At 43.6% G+C, this 15,900-nt stretch overlaps 2 protein-coding genes across 4 annotated transcripts; one reads left to right on the plus strand and one right to left on the minus strand.

The window, feature by feature from the left end:
- The first annotated feature begins 830 nt into the window (after positions 1-830).
- flr (fleer) lies at positions 831-11,909 on the plus strand. Of its 3 annotated transcripts, none has more exons than XM_018684667.2 (20): positions 831-1,009; positions 1,536-1,601; positions 2,071-2,280; positions 2,854-2,910; positions 3,102-3,237; positions 4,461-4,565; positions 4,668-4,796; positions 6,244-6,293; positions 6,855-7,007; positions 7,770-7,835; positions 7,987-8,040; positions 8,232-8,297; positions 8,522-8,598; positions 8,787-8,994; positions 9,089-9,136; positions 9,593-9,664; positions 9,877-9,980; positions 10,098-10,176; positions 10,814-10,943; positions 11,039-11,909. In XM_018684667.2, the coding sequence occupies exons 1-20, from the start codon at positions 962-964 to the stop codon at positions 11,173-11,175; spliced, it is 1,995 nt and encodes a 664-aa protein (XP_018540183.1). In that variant the 5' UTR covers positions 831-961; the 3' UTR covers positions 11,176-11,909. The 3 variants fall into 3 exon arrangements, with proteins under 3 accessions (XP_018540183.1, XP_018540184.1, XP_018540185.1); XM_018684668.2 differs by having other exon boundaries at positions 8,528-8,598; XM_018684669.2 differs by lacking the exon at positions 9,089-9,136.
- lg11h16orf89 (linkage group 11 C16orf89 homolog) lies at positions 11,904-15,575 on the minus strand. The gene is made up of 8 exons (XM_018684672.2): positions 15,277-15,575; positions 14,767-14,919; positions 14,521-14,671; positions 14,090-14,207; positions 13,841-14,003; positions 13,629-13,733; positions 13,280-13,369; positions 11,904-13,151 (listed from the first exon to the last, which is right to left on the minus strand). Exons 1-8 carry the CDS (start codon positions 15,452-15,454, stop codon positions 13,048-13,050), a joined length of 1,062 nt encoding a protein of 353 aa, XP_018540188.1. The 5' UTR covers positions 15,455-15,575; the 3' UTR covers positions 11,904-13,047.
- Between the last annotated feature and the right edge of the window lie 325 nt (positions 15,576-15,900).

Genomic DNA, 15,900 nt, shown 5'->3' on the forward strand with positions numbered 1-15,900 from the left:
GACCCTTGGATGAAGTCACGTCCTGGATCCTTCAAATATGAGATCACTGGGGGATTTTACCAGTCTGTGCTTGTGCTCTGAACTGCAGGAGAAAAAGAAAGACTATTTTCAGAGTAACATCTTTTCTTTTCCAATAACATTTTTAATCCAGAATAGAAAGCTATCTCAATGTGATTCCATGTTACAGAATGGATTTCTTTGTTACCTGCCAGGCCGGCTCTCTGGACATGCAGTTTTGAGCCCAAAAAAGCACACTAAGACATATTTTTTATGTCTTTCCAGCAGTTTTTGCTTCACAGTGTCCCTTTCCCCAGTGATTTACATTATAAATATATGCCTCTTGGCTGTCAGATCATTCAGCTTGAAACAACAACTATGTCTTGACAGATAAATCAAGACTTTGATTGATTAGTGTCATTATGAAAAAAAAATTAATCGCAGCTAAATAAAACTGACCTGCAGTAAAATTAAAACTAAAATAATACTAAAATTGTGAAAATAAGCAGCACGAAATAACATTTAATATAAGAAAGTATGTTAAAAAGAATAATTTAATATAATAATTATGCAGCATTACATATCTTGTGTGTAGTTTTTAGGCTAATGCAACTATTCATTTGATAATGACTTTAATATATGTATACCACAGAGAAAGAAAGAAAGAAAGAAAGAAAGAAAGAAAGAAAGAAAGTTATTGGTCATATGTTTGTCAATGTCAATTTTTAAATAAAGATTATGAAAAAAACAACAGGTTGGCCAAGCAGATTTTTCTTCCTGTTTGATTGGCTGCTGAAAACGTCTGTCAAATATTTCATTTCCGGTTGGCTCCGTTGCTAAGTTACAGCTCCTATGCGTTCTGTCCATCGGCTAAATAGAAGATAGCCAGATGCTATGCCTCAGAGTGTGGGAATATAGAATCTTTAAGGTAGTTTATAGTTGGTAAAACTACTCGTCTGACGCCATGACAGCTATAAAAGACGGAGAGTACACGGCGACCATCTACAAACTGGTGAGGATACTGTTTTAGTTTGGGCTAGCAGCCTAGCTCGGTGGTAAGCTAGCGTCGATAGGACAGTTAACGGTAACCAAAACACCATTCAGAAACCGTTCATTTTAGGGTTTGTTGCTTATTAAAACGTACACACACGTCAGATCACACTTTCCTGTATTGCTGGGGACTGTTTATAAATTCAGAACACATATGACACAGCACGCACCAAGTAGTTTGATCAAAATTTAATTGTTTTAATATGCTCGTCCGTTTCTTCATCTGTGTCTATCAAGTACTTTAACATCATTTGTGCCGCACTTCAGTAACATTACACCGTTAACCGTTAGATTAAAACGGTTAGTTTAACTGATGGTGATGATGAATCAGACAGCGAGTTGAATTTATCAGTGGAGCTGAACCCAGCTTAGCATATAGCTTCATCTAAACTGCATGTTAACAATAGCTGTTGCCACATGTGGGTTTCATGTTAATGCTAATAATATGTAACCGAGGGGAATCTCGGGCCCTTCTCTCTGTCTTTTAGATCAAAGACGGCCAGTATGTAGAAGCAATTCACATCCTAAACGGCCAGCTTCAAAAACACACCAAGGTGAGTGTGGGATAGTGTGTGTCCATTTGTAACATCTACTGTATAAATGATTGCCAGATTGAGCAATAACCAATAAATGATAATTAGTTGCAGCCCTATGTTTGGGTCTGACAAAGACAAAGCAAGACATATGAAGATGTCACATTGTTCCTTCAGGAAATTATGATTTGTCTCTGCAGTTTATTCTCTGACTCCTAATAATCAAGGTAATAGCTGTCAAACTGATCGCTAAGAAAAATCATCTGTAGCTGTAGCCTAGTGGAAATGATGTGATTTACATTTTGATATCTGAATACACTTTAAAAACACACACGTTTTTGAGACATTATGTGCAGTGATAACTGCAGACATCCTGTATTTCACTGTTGTTGTGTCGTAGGTAGTTTGTGAAAGGCTGAGATTGTAGTTTTGTTTATCCACACTTCTGTCAGTGACTGTCAGTGTAACTCACTCTTGTTTTATGCCTCAGTCCAGGGCAGCGCTGTCTCTGCTGGGCTACTGCTACTACCACATCCAGGACTTCACCAACGCTGCAGAGTGCTACGAGCAGCTCACACAGCTGCACCCGGAGGTGGAGGAGTACAAGGTGTACTATGCCCAGTCCCTGTACAAAGCTGGTGCTTATCCTGAGGCCACCAAGGCTTCCTTTGTCCTGGATAACCCCAGCAGTCACACCAAGGTGCAGCACTCACACACACACACACACACACACACCCTAACTCTTCAACAGCTCCACTTACTGTATTGTTTTATGGGGACCTGTAAGTGTTTTAGTCCAGGTGTCCAATCACTGCCTCTTATTTGCTCCAGATTTCCTCCACCTTATTTACGCTCACATATTTCACTTTGTTCCTCCCATCTGTTACATACGTTTCATCACTGGGAGCAACAGAAGTGCTCTAATAAATTCATATGAGCCAGAAATGCACAACAAATATATTTATTGCTCAGCAACAGGGAACTCATTCAAAATAATAACTGCCTTTAAATTGAATTTCAGTTCATTTTGTCAAGTTGATAAAATCAAGTAGGAATATTATGTAATTTCCACAGAAAGAGTTTAGTTTAGTTTATTATGGAAAAACAGATTCCAGGTCATGAAAATGAATTATGCAACAGTTTGGATCAGAGTTAATGTTCGTGCTTAATTTTTTGCCCTAAAGTCAAACCAGCACTTGGCTCATCATCATGTCCCTGTTTTACCTTTGGTTCATTCTCTCTCTCTCTCTCTCCCTCTCTCTCTCTGGTACAGATGGTCAAGCTGCAAGCCTGTATCAAATATTGTGAGGAAGATTACTCTGCTGCCAAGGTGACAGGCTCTCACACGTTATCTGTTAATACATACAAATTACACCATTTCTGTTCCGTATGGAGGCAGTTTGGATCATTATTATCTGCAGCCAAACACACAGTCATTCATTTTCTACTTAATGCAACTGTGTGTGTGTGTGTGTGTGTGTGTGTGTGTGTGTGTGTGTGTGTGTGTGTGTGTGTGTGCAGTCCCTGTTGGAGCAGCTGCCCCAGGACGACCCAGACTACGTCTACAATATGGGCTGTTTGCTTTACCAGGATGGAAAGCACGAAGACGCCTGCAAGAAGTTCATGTCTGCCATGCAAGTGCTGGGATACGTGCCAGGTAGTTTTCCAAAGACACAAACACATGAATAGAGTGGCACTGCTGCCACACAATATTACAACGTGTTAATGTTTTATATTATTATTATTAGACACAGCAGTGACACACCAGTCTGAAGTTAGGCTGAAAATCAACAGCTCAACATGTTACAGACAGTGAAGTCTGAATCGAGTTGGTTCAGTATTGATCAGCATCATGATACAACACGATTGACTCTGATCAGAGAGTTAATTTAAATCAGGGCAGCTCCTCTAAAACATCCCATGAATCCACCACCTGTCACACAGAGACAGTACAGGACCTGGCTGCATAAATCTGACAACAGCAGCTGAAAAACAAATTAACTCTTATTACATTGTCATGTTGGAAAATTCCTCTCCTTCAGCTTCAGGACACTGGCAGTCATCTATTCATTCAGGCTTTGTACAAACTTGCATCTACAAACATTATCTGCCCTCCATCTTGTGCCCTCATGCAGCTCCATATCAGCTCACCCCCACCTCCATGTTTCTCAGTCAGCACAGTGCAGGCTCTGTGGCAGTCCTGGCCAGGCCCACATCAAACACGCTGAACTCCATCTGATCCAGACTGATTTATTTTGGTTTCATCTGACCAAAGAATGTGCTGCCAACATTCATCGGGCTTCTTTTCATGTTCTTTGGCAAACTTTTATCTTGGAGTTTTGTACCATTTTGTCAGCAGTGGTTTGTTTCTTGGATGCCGCCTGTAGAGGTCAAATTCATGCAGTGTCCTTTTCCCTGTCTGATCAGATAATGCCAAGTCAGAGGCATTTAATCATTGTTTCTTTTAATGTAAGGTTGTGTGAATAATTAATTGTGTGTGCCATCATTTGTCAGTCTGCTCCTGGTGGTTCGTACGGCTCCTGAACCTCCTAACCACTGCTGCAGCTGTGTTTCAGCTCATGTTCACTCTCCCATCTGTGAAGTCTCTTTCTGTCTTACTTGTTCAGGCAGCTCCTCACCATGTGGAGCCATGTTACTTTAAACAAACCCAGGTCTAAACTGAGGAAGCTCTGCTGTGACTGGGATTAAAACCTTTTAGATAAAGACAATACAGATTGTATTGCTGTGCTACATAGCATTAATATTATTTTTAATATGACTCTTGAATTGTTATTTTACTAGATATTAAAGGAGAAGGCTGTCAGACCAAGACAAAGTTAATCTTGGGTTCTTTGTCTTTCTATCTGTCCTCTCTCTCAGCGTTGTCCTACAACATCGCCCTGTGTTACTACAGCCTGAAGAACTACGCTCAGGCACTCAAATACATCGGAGAGATCATAGAACGAGGCATCAGGGAACATCCAGGTGAAAACACACCTCAGTGGAACTCCCAGCATCTCATCTGTTTGTGTTACATGGTTTGATTATCTGATAAGAATCTTTGTTGTGTGTTTTTTTCTGTGTCAGAGCTGAGCGTCGGGATGACGACTGAAGGCATCGACGTCCACAGTGTGGGCAACACGCTGGTGCTGCATCAGACGGCTCTGATCGAAGCCTTCAACCTCAAAGCTGCCATCGAATACCAGCTGAAGAACTGTAAGAAAACCTGGCATGTCACGTAAGAGAAGACGGATGAAGGGAGAGATGAGAAAGAGGCTTAACAGGCTCTGAGCAGGAGTGCAGAAAATACTTTTCAAGTATTGCAGTACAATCTTGAGGTACTGTACTCAAGTATTTCCAGGTTATGCCACTTTATACCTGCTCACCAAAGTTACATAGAGCAATGACAGGTGTTCAGGGAGCAGGGTGGGAATGAACAAGTCACCATCACAATGACTTGCCAACATTTTTAGCCATAAAATCTACAGAGGCGCTCATCAAAGCAAAGAGAATGGCCACATCCAGCTGCTATCAGTGAAACAGGAACTCCAGATAAGGTCTCAGGTTCCTGAAGATCTTGCCACGTTGTGATCTTATCCACCAGGATCAGACAGGTCTGAATACTGAGCATAACAGAAAAGGGTAACTCTGCACTGGAATAACCAATAATGGAGATTTTGAAAGAAGATTAAGAAACATTTGTATAAGATGGGAACTCTCCAACTATCACTTACAGTTGTTCAGTTTGAACTCATTTAAATTTATAGTGTTTTCAGCAGAACTTACCCATCATAAACCTGCATGCAGTCAACATTATGGGACTTATTATGGGCGAGTATTTCCTGTTTTCCTTCACAGAGTTACTCTAATTTTTGTGCAGCCCAGCACAGCAGCCTTTGTCACACTACAGTATGTGTTTATCTGGGTTATTCTTACTCGACATCAGGTCACTTTCACAGAACTGAAAAGCTTGTAAATGTAGCTGCAGAGAGAAAGAGATGGAGATCACCTGTAAAGCCTCCTTTTTATCTTCAAAAGCAGAGTTCTCCTCCCTCCTTTCCTCCACCTCTGACACATTATCAGACCTAAGCTTTAAAGAACAGTGATCAGAGGAGGACGAGCAGGAAGGAGGATGTCTGAAGCCCACATCAAACATCTGCTCTGTCAAAAGGACACTGAGCTACAACACCAGCAGTATGTCCTCACTGAGACAAGACAGAAGGATCAAGGTGCTGGAGGCCAGATCTGAACCCAGGCTGAACCCTTAATCTCCTTCAAGTTAATTTAGATATTGAAAACCGTAATCAGTTCTTCATCTTTATAACTACCTACTAATTTAATTTATTTGTCTGTTTATCTGAAGAAGAAGACAGAAGACAGCATCCTGGTAAACATGGATGGAAACAATGCAGGAAATCAATAATCAGTAGAACAGTAAATGTCTTATGAGGAAGGAAATGCACCCAATACATTTACACACAGTGTGTTTTGGTGAATGTGAACATAAGCTTTGTTTGTTTACAGGAAATCCTCAGGGCCTCTTTAGTGTTGATTGTTGACCTGCTTCACAACCACTGTTGTTTATTTTACACTGGTTGTTAAAGCAGGAGAGACACTGATACAGACTCTGCTTTCTCTTCTGTTTTCATGTGGATTCCTGCAGTGAAAGGAGCCCAGGAGGCTTTGACAGACATGCCCCCCAGATCAGAGGAGGTAACCACCATCACCTCTTCACTCTGTGTGTGTGGTTTCTCTACACCCCTCAGCTGTGTGTGATTATTCTGCTGTAATCTGAATTAAAGCTGCCCAGACCTGCCCCACTAACAGCCTGGAGATAAGAGAGATTAATAGAAAATTAGAATAGAGACGTAGGTGTGAAGGCTTACATGGAGGTAATGATGATAGTTTTATCATCTTGGAACGGGTTCATTAAAATGAATGTACAGATGGGGCACTGTCCTTGGTCCAGTCTGTCACAGCCACTGAGTCATGACTGGTTTTTGTTTGTTTTTTTGTTTTTTTTGTAACTTGGGAGACATTTGAGAGAAATGCACAACTACTGCCCCCTAGTGGAATTAAACACTGCATATGTCCAGTCAGTATCAAGATGGAAACACAAATACCATTTAACAAAGATAAAAATCACCAACAAATGACCTCTTTTTCCTCATCATACAGTTTATATAGAGAATGCAGTATGTCACAGAGACATGAAACATAATGTATCACATACTTTATATGCTCATATGTGTGTGTTTGTGTGTGTTTTGTCAGGAGCTGGACCCGGTGACTCTCCACAACCAGGCTCTGCTGAACATGGACACGAAGCCGTCAGAGGGTTTTGAGAAGTTGGCCTTCCTGCTGCAGCAGCCGTCCTTCCCCCCCGTCACCTTCGGAAACCTGCTGCTGCTTTACTGCAAACACGAGGTACCCAGCAGGCCGCGTTGTATCTGGAAGACTCTTATCACAGATGAATAATGAACCCAAACTGTTTAATGACCCGTCCTGTACGCGACACGAGTCTGAGTCTTTGAGTCTTTATCAGAGACTCTGGATACGGTTCAGGTTCTGTTTGTTCTGCTGACCTTTGCTGAATTTTCCTGGGCTCAGTCCAATCTAATCTCACCCAGACATGCCGACTGTGGCCAACCCCCCCATCCTTAAACTCACTGACTCAACATGTAGCTTCGAACTGAATCTCTGTTGTGTTTAGTTTCGGTCCATGTATTGATACTTCCAGATATCAGCCTTATATTTCTGTTCACTGACAGAAATATAGGCTGTTCCAGTGGCAGTGGTGGATATGGACATATTTGGCAGTCTTTGGTCTGTGGAGCAGTTTTAGATATTACAGGGAGGTTGTGAATTCAGTTTTTCCTGTTTCTAAAATCTCCTTTCTCTGAGTAAATAAAAAGCTCTCATCCAGTTTGTCTTATTTGGCGGAGTTATCATGGTTTCCTCCTTCGAACACATGAAACCTCTGCTACATGAGGGGCGGTGTCAGCATTTTCCACCATACTGTACACCAGCCAGGGTCCATACAGGGAGTCACAGTGTTTTCAAAAGGATTTGGACTCGTGGTGTGATTCTTAGTGCAATGAGCTGAAAACACACAGAGCGCTGCAGAGAGCTGCGGCTCTTTCATTAAAGTGGTATTAATGTCTCTGCTGGGTTCAATCTCTCCCTCAGTACTTTGACCTGGCAGCTGACGTCCTGGCAGAAAACGCCCATCTCACCTACAAGTTCCTCTCCCCGGTGAGTTACAGTCTGTGTTTCATCAAAAATCACACTGGGTCCTAATTCACACTGTACACAGACACTGTTAAATGTTCCTCTGCCTCATGATCATGACAGGCTTCCAGTGACTGAATCCCTGTCAAAGCTGTGTGTCTTTGTCCTTTTTCAGTACATGTATGAGTTTCTTGACGCCTTGTTGACCTGCCAGACGGCACCAGAGGAGGTACAGTAAAAACAACAAGGAGAAAAACCTCTTTACACAAAATCCTGCTCGGTGCAGCTTTAGCTCACGATTTCAGCTCAGACTGTTAATATCTTGTATTATCAAATCTAAAAGTTGTGCTTTGAATTTTGTTTGAGTGACTGTTCAGTTGTGTCATCACCATTTTCACCCTTTTATTGTTTCTCTCACAGGCCTTTAGGAAGTTTGATGAGATGAACGCCAAACTGACCGAGCAGCTACGCAAACTGGCCAAGCAGGTTGTTTATAGAGCGTTTTCTTATGTCTACATCCTGTATGTTCATTTTTTCTAGATTTCAAAGGTATATATTAAATTTCAAAGTATTATATATGTCAAACACATATCATCCTATAATTGGCAAACACCAGCTAAAACATATTTTAGACTCAGGAATGTTTCTCTCGCCAAAATAAAAGCTTGATTCTGTTCTGAAGAAGCTGAATGTTGTCGTCCTTCTGTAAGGTGCAGGAGGCCAGGCTGGCTCGAGATGATGAAGCACAGAAAAAAGCTCTGCAGGACTACGACCTGATGCAGGAGAAGTGAGAGGGACACACACACACACACGCTGACACACACAGCCTGAATATAAACATGTAACATGAACATTTACATTTTTATATTCTGAGTAAGATACACTTCAGCACTCTTAAATCTTAAATCTTACATGTATATTTATTGATTAATTGATTTATTTTTTCTGTGTTCTGATGATGGGCTCTAATCCCAGGTACATCGTGGTCCTGATGGCCCAGGCCAAGATCTACTGGAACCGGGAGAACTTCCAGATGGTGGAGAAGATTTTCCGCAAGTCGGTGGAGGTTTGTAACGAGGACGATACCTGGAAGCTGAACGTGGCCCACGTCCTCTTCATGCAGAACAAGTACAAGGAGGCCATCGGCTTCTACGAGCCCATCGTCAAGAAACACTACGACAACGTGAGTCACATTCATGAGGAGTATGAGTATCAGTTCACCTGTCAGCTCCACTGACAGTCTGAGGTAAACGCTGACAGTTTGACTTTCTGTCCAGGTGGAGCAGTGTAACATTCAGGAGTGTCCCTGCAAGTGCAAACCTTCGGTAAAAAGACAGAACAGCTCGGTTTTTCTTCCTCTGCAGTGTCTTCACATCTGTGCATGACATCTGTTCTGATGATGTTGTGCTGTTGCTGTGTTTGTGTGGGATGTTTGAGAACTTTAACTTGGCTGAGGTTCCTGGTCTGTTACCATTCCTCAGGGAAAAGCCGTATTTTAATTAGTGTTTTAAAAAGGATGTTTTAAATGCCTGAAGTGACATTATGTTGAGCACAGAACACAACATCTTTAAGAATCTTAAAGTCATTTTAAAAATCAATCTTGATTTCTTGCTGCTGCTCTGGTGAGAAAAAACTAAAGCTGTGTCGACGGTCCTCTGAAATCTCAACAGCTGCTTTCATTTTCTAACGAGAATGATTGTCAGTGAAGAAACTTAAATCAGATGAGTTAGAAGAATGTTTAACAAACTGATGATGAATGAATGTGTGTGTCCTGTGTGTAGATCCTGAACGTCAGCGCTGTGGTCCTGGCCAACCTGTGTGTGTCCTACATCATGACCAGTCAGAACGAAGAGGTACTGTTCACACAGCACAGTCACTGTCACTGTCACTGTGTACAGCAATGGGGGAATCAGTATCATTATACTTAGAAGTGTTTTTTCCTATAATGATTTTTCTTGTGTTCATTAAAGTCTGATGTTGCCGTGTTCATTTAGTTTGATAACTTCTGTAGGATTGATGACCTTTCTTCTGACTCGTCTGTTTCCGTGTCGTCCTGGTTTCACAGGCTGAGGAGCTGATGAGGAAGATCGAGAAGGAGGAGGAGCAGATTTCCTACGACGACCCCGACAAAAAGGTTTTCCACCTCTGCATCGTCAACCTGGTCATCGGGTGAGTTCAGACACTGACTGAGGACGGTGTCGTGATGTGACCTGACTGTGGATAGTTGTATATCCCATTTATCTTTATCTGTACGAATGATTAAAATGAGCTTTTTGACTCTTCCAGGACGCTGTACTGTGCCAAGGGAAACTACGACTTTGGCATCTCTCGTGTTATCAAGAGCCTGGAGCCGTACAATAAGAAGGTCAGCCATTTTATGTGCTGTTGGGTTTTTACAGAAAGTCTCCCCCCTCTCCCCCAACAGTCACGATACAGTCAATGCATATTTGTATTTATTTTTCAGCGACAGCAGGAAATATTTTCATTGTTTCACAGGCTGAGTGATGGAGAGGAGGTCATAAACACACGTACAAGAATAATTTTAGCTTTAAAATAAAACCAAATATATATGAAAGAACCCAAAATAACCATCTGAGTCCCTCAGGACTCTCCTCTCTGAGGCTGAGCTGCTCTGTTTGGGACCTTTGATAAGGTCCAGTCACAACACCAGACTCTGGCTGCAGCTGAGTCCACTAAACTCCAGCTGAGAACACAAGCCGTCATCCTGAGTGTTTCCCCTCTCATCCTCACAACAATCACCACCACAGAGTCACATTCCCAGCGAACGCAGAGAAGAGCTCAGGAATGTGAAGCCTGGTGAGACACAGTCACACCAGCTCTTCACCACCGGTCCTGATAAACAAGGTTTCACACGAGGGTCTGACTATAGGGTTTAAACTGTAACTGTATGGTGTAGACAAAGGACATGAGGCTTCACACTCTTAGTGTTGATATTAAAACTATAAAACTGTGTGTGTGTGTGTGTGTGTGTGTGTGTGTAGCTGGGGACGGACACATGGTTCTACGCCAAGCGTTGTTTCCTCTCTCTGCTGGAGAACATGTCCAAACACATGGTCATGCTGAGGGACGCTGTGGTACAGGAGTGTATTCAGTTCCTGGAGCACTGCGAGGGTGAGCAGCACACACACACACACACACACACACACACACACAGTCCCATTGTTTTAAGTCTGCACTGATATTAACTCTTGTTTTCTCCTCTGTAGTCTACGGGAAAGAAGTTCCAGCTATCATCGAGCAGCCTCTGGACGAGGTCCGCATCCACATCGGCAAGAACACCGTCACCTACGAGGCTCGGCTGCTCAAGGCTCTGTTCTACGAGGTCATTGGCTGGAACAACTGACATCATCGAACAGGTGTCGGCATAATGTCTGAGGTCTGCTCATCCCAGAACCATCACTGACTGCTGCCAACATCTTCACCGCAAAGGGTGATTAACGTAAACCCAGAGACAGTCAACACACACACACACCACACACACACACACACACACTGGGTCACTGAGGAATTTTAAATCAGGCCAGCTGTGCAGCTATAAATCTCTGGGAAAACCATGTCCACTTCCTGACTTCCTCTGGGCAGCTTTTGGACTCACTCTGTCTTTCACTGTGTCTCGTTACACATACACACACACACACACACACACACACACACACACACACATCCCCCAGGGGAGGCTTTTATTTTGAAGTTGAGTTGAACTGGGGGGGTTCTGGCAGAAAGTTAAAATGCTCCAACAGAACAGTCTGTGTTCTCTCTCACATTATGACTGTTTAAAGAGTTCTCTGCTCTGACCCCAGCTTCACTTTACATCGTCTTATAACCAGTGATATACTGCATTTATTATCTGTTCTATAAACAGGTGTGAAGAAAAAGAGCAGGTTTGTTTTATCAGCTGTGTTTATTCTACTAACATAAAACACATGAGAACTGTTTATATGTAAGTTCATCTGCATACATTCATGATTCATGCTCATATCCTCTTTGGTGAGAGCTGGTTGTGCAGCTGTCTGTAATATTCCAGCCCTGTTTGGTGGTTTTATATTCAGTAGATACAATGTTTGTGAAAAACAAAAACATATAGACAATAAAGATTGTTATTTTTGGAAAAAGTAATGCCCTGCAGAGTTTTTTCTGTGAATACTAAAATCAGCTTCTTAGGATGTTTTTATTTAAAGCTATGGTAAATACTTCATACGAGGAATCAGGCCTCTAATGGCCAATATCATTAACTGACTGTTTCCTGTTCTTTAGCATTTTGCATCAAAAACCCTGTAAGAGCCACCACTTTGTCTGAAGTGTGTCAGTGGTCACATTTCTGTTGCAGTCCAGCCAAATCCAGGTAATAAAAGACCAATCATTTCCCCTTAATTCATTATGTCTTGTTATGTTCTGGACATGTCTCCCTCCTTCAGAGGAAAACATGGAAGGATGAGATGACGTCACTGTTTTCACGATCTAACGCTTCGACTAGAACTCAGCTGGACACCTGCTGCATAACAGAAAAGGTTAAAGGAGCTGTTTGTAGGTGTTGCTATCGCTACAGAGCCGAGAGTCGAGAGGAAATGTTGCGGATTCGGCATCAAACTTCATTTTTCCAAGAGCCGTCTCCAGCGGTGGAACAACATTAATTTTTGCTTCCACTTCTATCACTTCTCGTCTTCTTCTGAAGTTAACATGCTAACCAGCTAGCTCCAACCCAGCAGCCCTGTCTCATCACTTTCTGATCCGGCAAGAAACCACAATCAGCAGCAGAGAAAACTTACAAATAGCCCCTTTAAGTACACACTGACTGACACACTGACTTACTCTGGAAATACAACACTGTGATAAAACCAAGAAATAATTCTGCAAGACCCTGATTTCATGTAGGATGTGTCTCACCACTTTCTAAAGGCGTCTTGTTTGAGATTGGTTACATGCTTAGCTGTAGGCGGAGTCAGTACATGGGTTAAACATCTTCCTCATTATAATCATAGAATACAACGTGGATAAACGAGTTTCCATTTTGGGCCAAACAGCCACATCCCAGCATTTTATTAAGTATCATCATCTATGTTCATAAAGCAACATACTGTGTCAGGAGTCAGTCTCTACCTGATGATCTACAACGTGCTGTTCATGTGTTCATGTGTGTTCATGTGCACACCCCCGGCTGTGTGGCAGCAGGGTGAGGAGGGGTGATGGTGGGGGGGAGGGGGGAGGAGCTGTGAGTTCAGGGGAGCGGCCTCTTTGTTATGTCCTGCTCTGCCAGGTAATAGTTCAGGTATCCTCCCAGAGCTCCGACAGCCACCGCCGTCATGTGACTGGAGCAGCCATCTGTCAGAGGAGAGACGAGAGAGAGAGGGTGAAAATCCTTCAGGTACAAATCCTGGAAATCCTCTGTGACGTTTGTCTTTTTAGATTCTGTCGACCTCTTTCAGAAAACATCACAGACTCAAACTGACCTGGAAGTATCTTCTCCCTCCTCTTCACTCTCCTGTGAGGCTGCAGCTGTTCCAGCAGCTCGTCTCCGATGATCTGAGAGATGATGCTCCCTGAGGAGAAGAGCATCAGCTGTTCATTCATCCATTCATCTGTCCATCTCCTGCATGAAGCATCTCCTACCTTCTGACTAAAAGTTAAGTCTACATTTACACCACCTGTTAAAATCCAAAATCTTTGGCTCGTGTGTGATAAAGAGAACAAACAATCTCTGTTATGGGACAAATTTCTGCACAAATACATGTGACAAGATTGAATGAAAACACAATCTGACAACCACACTTTTTATTGTCATTCTGTTCAAACACTCACTGTCTCTCCCAAAGCAGTCGTACTCCTCGTCCTGCAGCCGGAGGATGTGCTGCAGCCACTCAGCTTTGTAGAAGTCGGAGAAACCAGCCAGTCCACACATCAGGACTGTGGACAGAGAGCAGTCAGGAACAGGTTTCTAAACTGTACCTCGAGCTTTTAGCTTCAGATCACACCTACATTCATCGACAGTAAAGATCCTGTTTTTCACTCACTGTTTTCCATGAAGATGTCGACCGTCAGGCCGGTCAGACCGTCTCTGACGATGTCCTCGTTGGTCTTCATCATGTTGGAGCAGAAGATCCTGTGGTAGTTCTGCTCAGTCATGTTGACTCTGGACGGTCGCATGTCGCCCTTCAGCAGGTTGGTGCAGCCTCTCTGAGGGGGAAACACACACCGCTCAAACCGAGTCAAAGTATCCTCCTAACGGCCTGAATCAGTTTGGATGTTTTGTTCCGTCTCACCATCTTCCCGATCATGAAGTAGAGCAGCTGGTGGGACAGAGAGTAGTACGGACAACCGAAACGCGTCATGGTGTCCCGACAGGGCTTGGTGACGATGCAGGGCGTCCCGTTCATCTTCCTGCTCAGACACACACACACCACTCAGACACAATACATCATTATTTAACTATTTCTTTTTCAGTGAATCTTTTAGTCAGAGATGTCAGGAGTTCGTAGACAGCAGCAGATCTTTACTTTTGTTCTCTTTGTTTCAACCAAACCCTAAAACCTGATGTCAGAGGATATTAACTGGAAATCAAACTATAGTTTGGATTCACTAGATTTGTCTGAGAGCATGGTAATGACTGAAGGGTACGATGGTGCAGGAGGGAATCTGTGGTTTAGGTTAAAGTGGTCACTGTTGGCCTGAAATAAACTCAGTGTGTTCGTACCAGGTTCCCAGCAGCAGGGTCAGACATTTATCACTGAGCTGCTCGTCGTAACACTCGGTGGTCGTGGTGGAGGGGTAGACCAGGCTGGGGTCTGTGGAGCTCCACTCCTGAGGGGTCAACCAGAAACTCCACTTCAGCAGGGGCTCGAACTCTGCACGGCACACACACGAGTGAAGGGAGGAAAGAAACCGCGTGAAAAGAGCTTTGACCTGAGGTGACGTCCTCCTGCAGCTGTGAGACTCTCACCTCTGTAGTACTTTGGGTCGTTCTGCTGCAGGGCGGTGACGGCCTTGTCGAAGCTCTGATCGAGACGTTTGACCAGAGCGACCGTGGTGGTTCTCTGAGCCCAGCTGACCGGGTCGGTGTGAGGCCAGGTCCGAACCGCCTCCTTCAGTTCAGCTGAGACACAACACAGACAACACAGAGACCAGCCAGGACTGAAACACATTCTGTGCACAGACAATGGGAGTTCATGTGAAGCTGCACACACAGAAATATTCCTGTTCCCCAGAGGATAAATAAAATGACTTTGGTGAATCAAAAAGTAATCATCAGATTAATTGATCATGACAGATGCAGGCCTTGTTGTTAATGTCCTCTAACTGAATCTGAACATGAATAAAGGTTTAAACAGTTTACAATCAGAAAACTACAGATCTTTTCCAGATGTCTCGTGCAGCTGAGAGCACGCGCCGGTTGAGGTGACTCGTCCTGCAGCTGCAGCCTGTTTACAGCGCGCGCGGCTTGTTTACCTACCCTGCAGCATGAGGAACCCGACCACCCCGTCCAGGTTGATGTGCTCGTGCTGCCGCTCCAGGAAGGACGCTCCCCTGGAGAGGCTGCTCAGGATGTCATCGATCACCTCCGCCCGCGACCCGGACACTGCGGCAAACAGAGCCAGCACCGCGGCCAGCTGGAGCCTCGCTGCCCGCATCGTCTCTCACTCGGACAGATCCAGTGTGAAGGCTCCGGGACAGTTTTCTACGATAGAAGCAGAGAGAGGAGCGGGGGAGGACGGGCTGTCTCTCCTCTAACAGGGGGGAGGACAGTGAGGAGGAGGAGGAGGAGGGAGGAAACAAGTCTGACGTCAGAGGGGCTGTTGTTACGAAATCCAAACTTAAGATGCAAAAAAATATTTATTTTATTCAAATATAATTTTATTTAAATAAAATCTGAGCAGTGACAGAGAGAGGACATTGACTCAGGTACTTATTCTCCAGCACGGTTCAGAGGGAAATACTTTTTACTCCAGTAATCATCTCACAACCCCTCAGATTTATCTGGTGACCCCGTGGAGGGCCCTGACCCCCAGGTTGGCAACCACTGGACCAGACTAGACTGGAGCTGCTTCAGCTTCAACTGATATTTAAGTGTGAAAAG

This window comes from Lates calcarifer, linkage group LG11, assembly GCF_001640805.2.
Source record: "Lates calcarifer isolate ASB-BC8 linkage group LG11, TLL_Latcal_v3, whole genome shotgun sequence".
Classification (NCBI taxonomy): domain Eukaryota; kingdom Metazoa; phylum Chordata; class Actinopteri; family Centropomidae; genus Lates; species Lates calcarifer.

Bases quoted from the DNA above. Each gene is read 5' to 3' on its own strand.
- lg11h16orf89 (XM_018684672.2), bottom strand. From the start codon at position 15,454: ATGCGGGCAGCGAGGCTCCAGCTGGCCGCGGTGCTGGCTCTGTTTGCC. The intron at 14,672-14,766 runs GTGAGAGTCTCA...TGTGCCGTGCAG, and splicing joins CGACCCAAAGTACTACAGAG to AGTTCGAGCCCCTGCTGAAG. The intron at 14,208-14,520 runs GTACGAACACAC...GTGTCTGAGCAG, and splicing joins ACCCTGCTGCTGGGAACCTG to GAAGATGAACGGGACGCCCT.
- flr (XM_018684667.2), top strand. From the start codon at position 962: ATGACAGCTATAAAAGACGGAGAGTACACGGCGACCATCTACAAACTG. The intron at 6,294-6,854 runs GTAACCACCATC...GTGTTTTGTCAG, and splicing joins TGCCCCCCAGATCAGAGGAG to GAGCTGGACCCGGTGACTCT. The intron at 10,944-11,038 runs GTGAGCAGCACA...TCTCCTCTGTAG, and splicing joins GTTCCTGGAGCACTGCGAGG to TCTACGGGAAAGAAGTTCCA.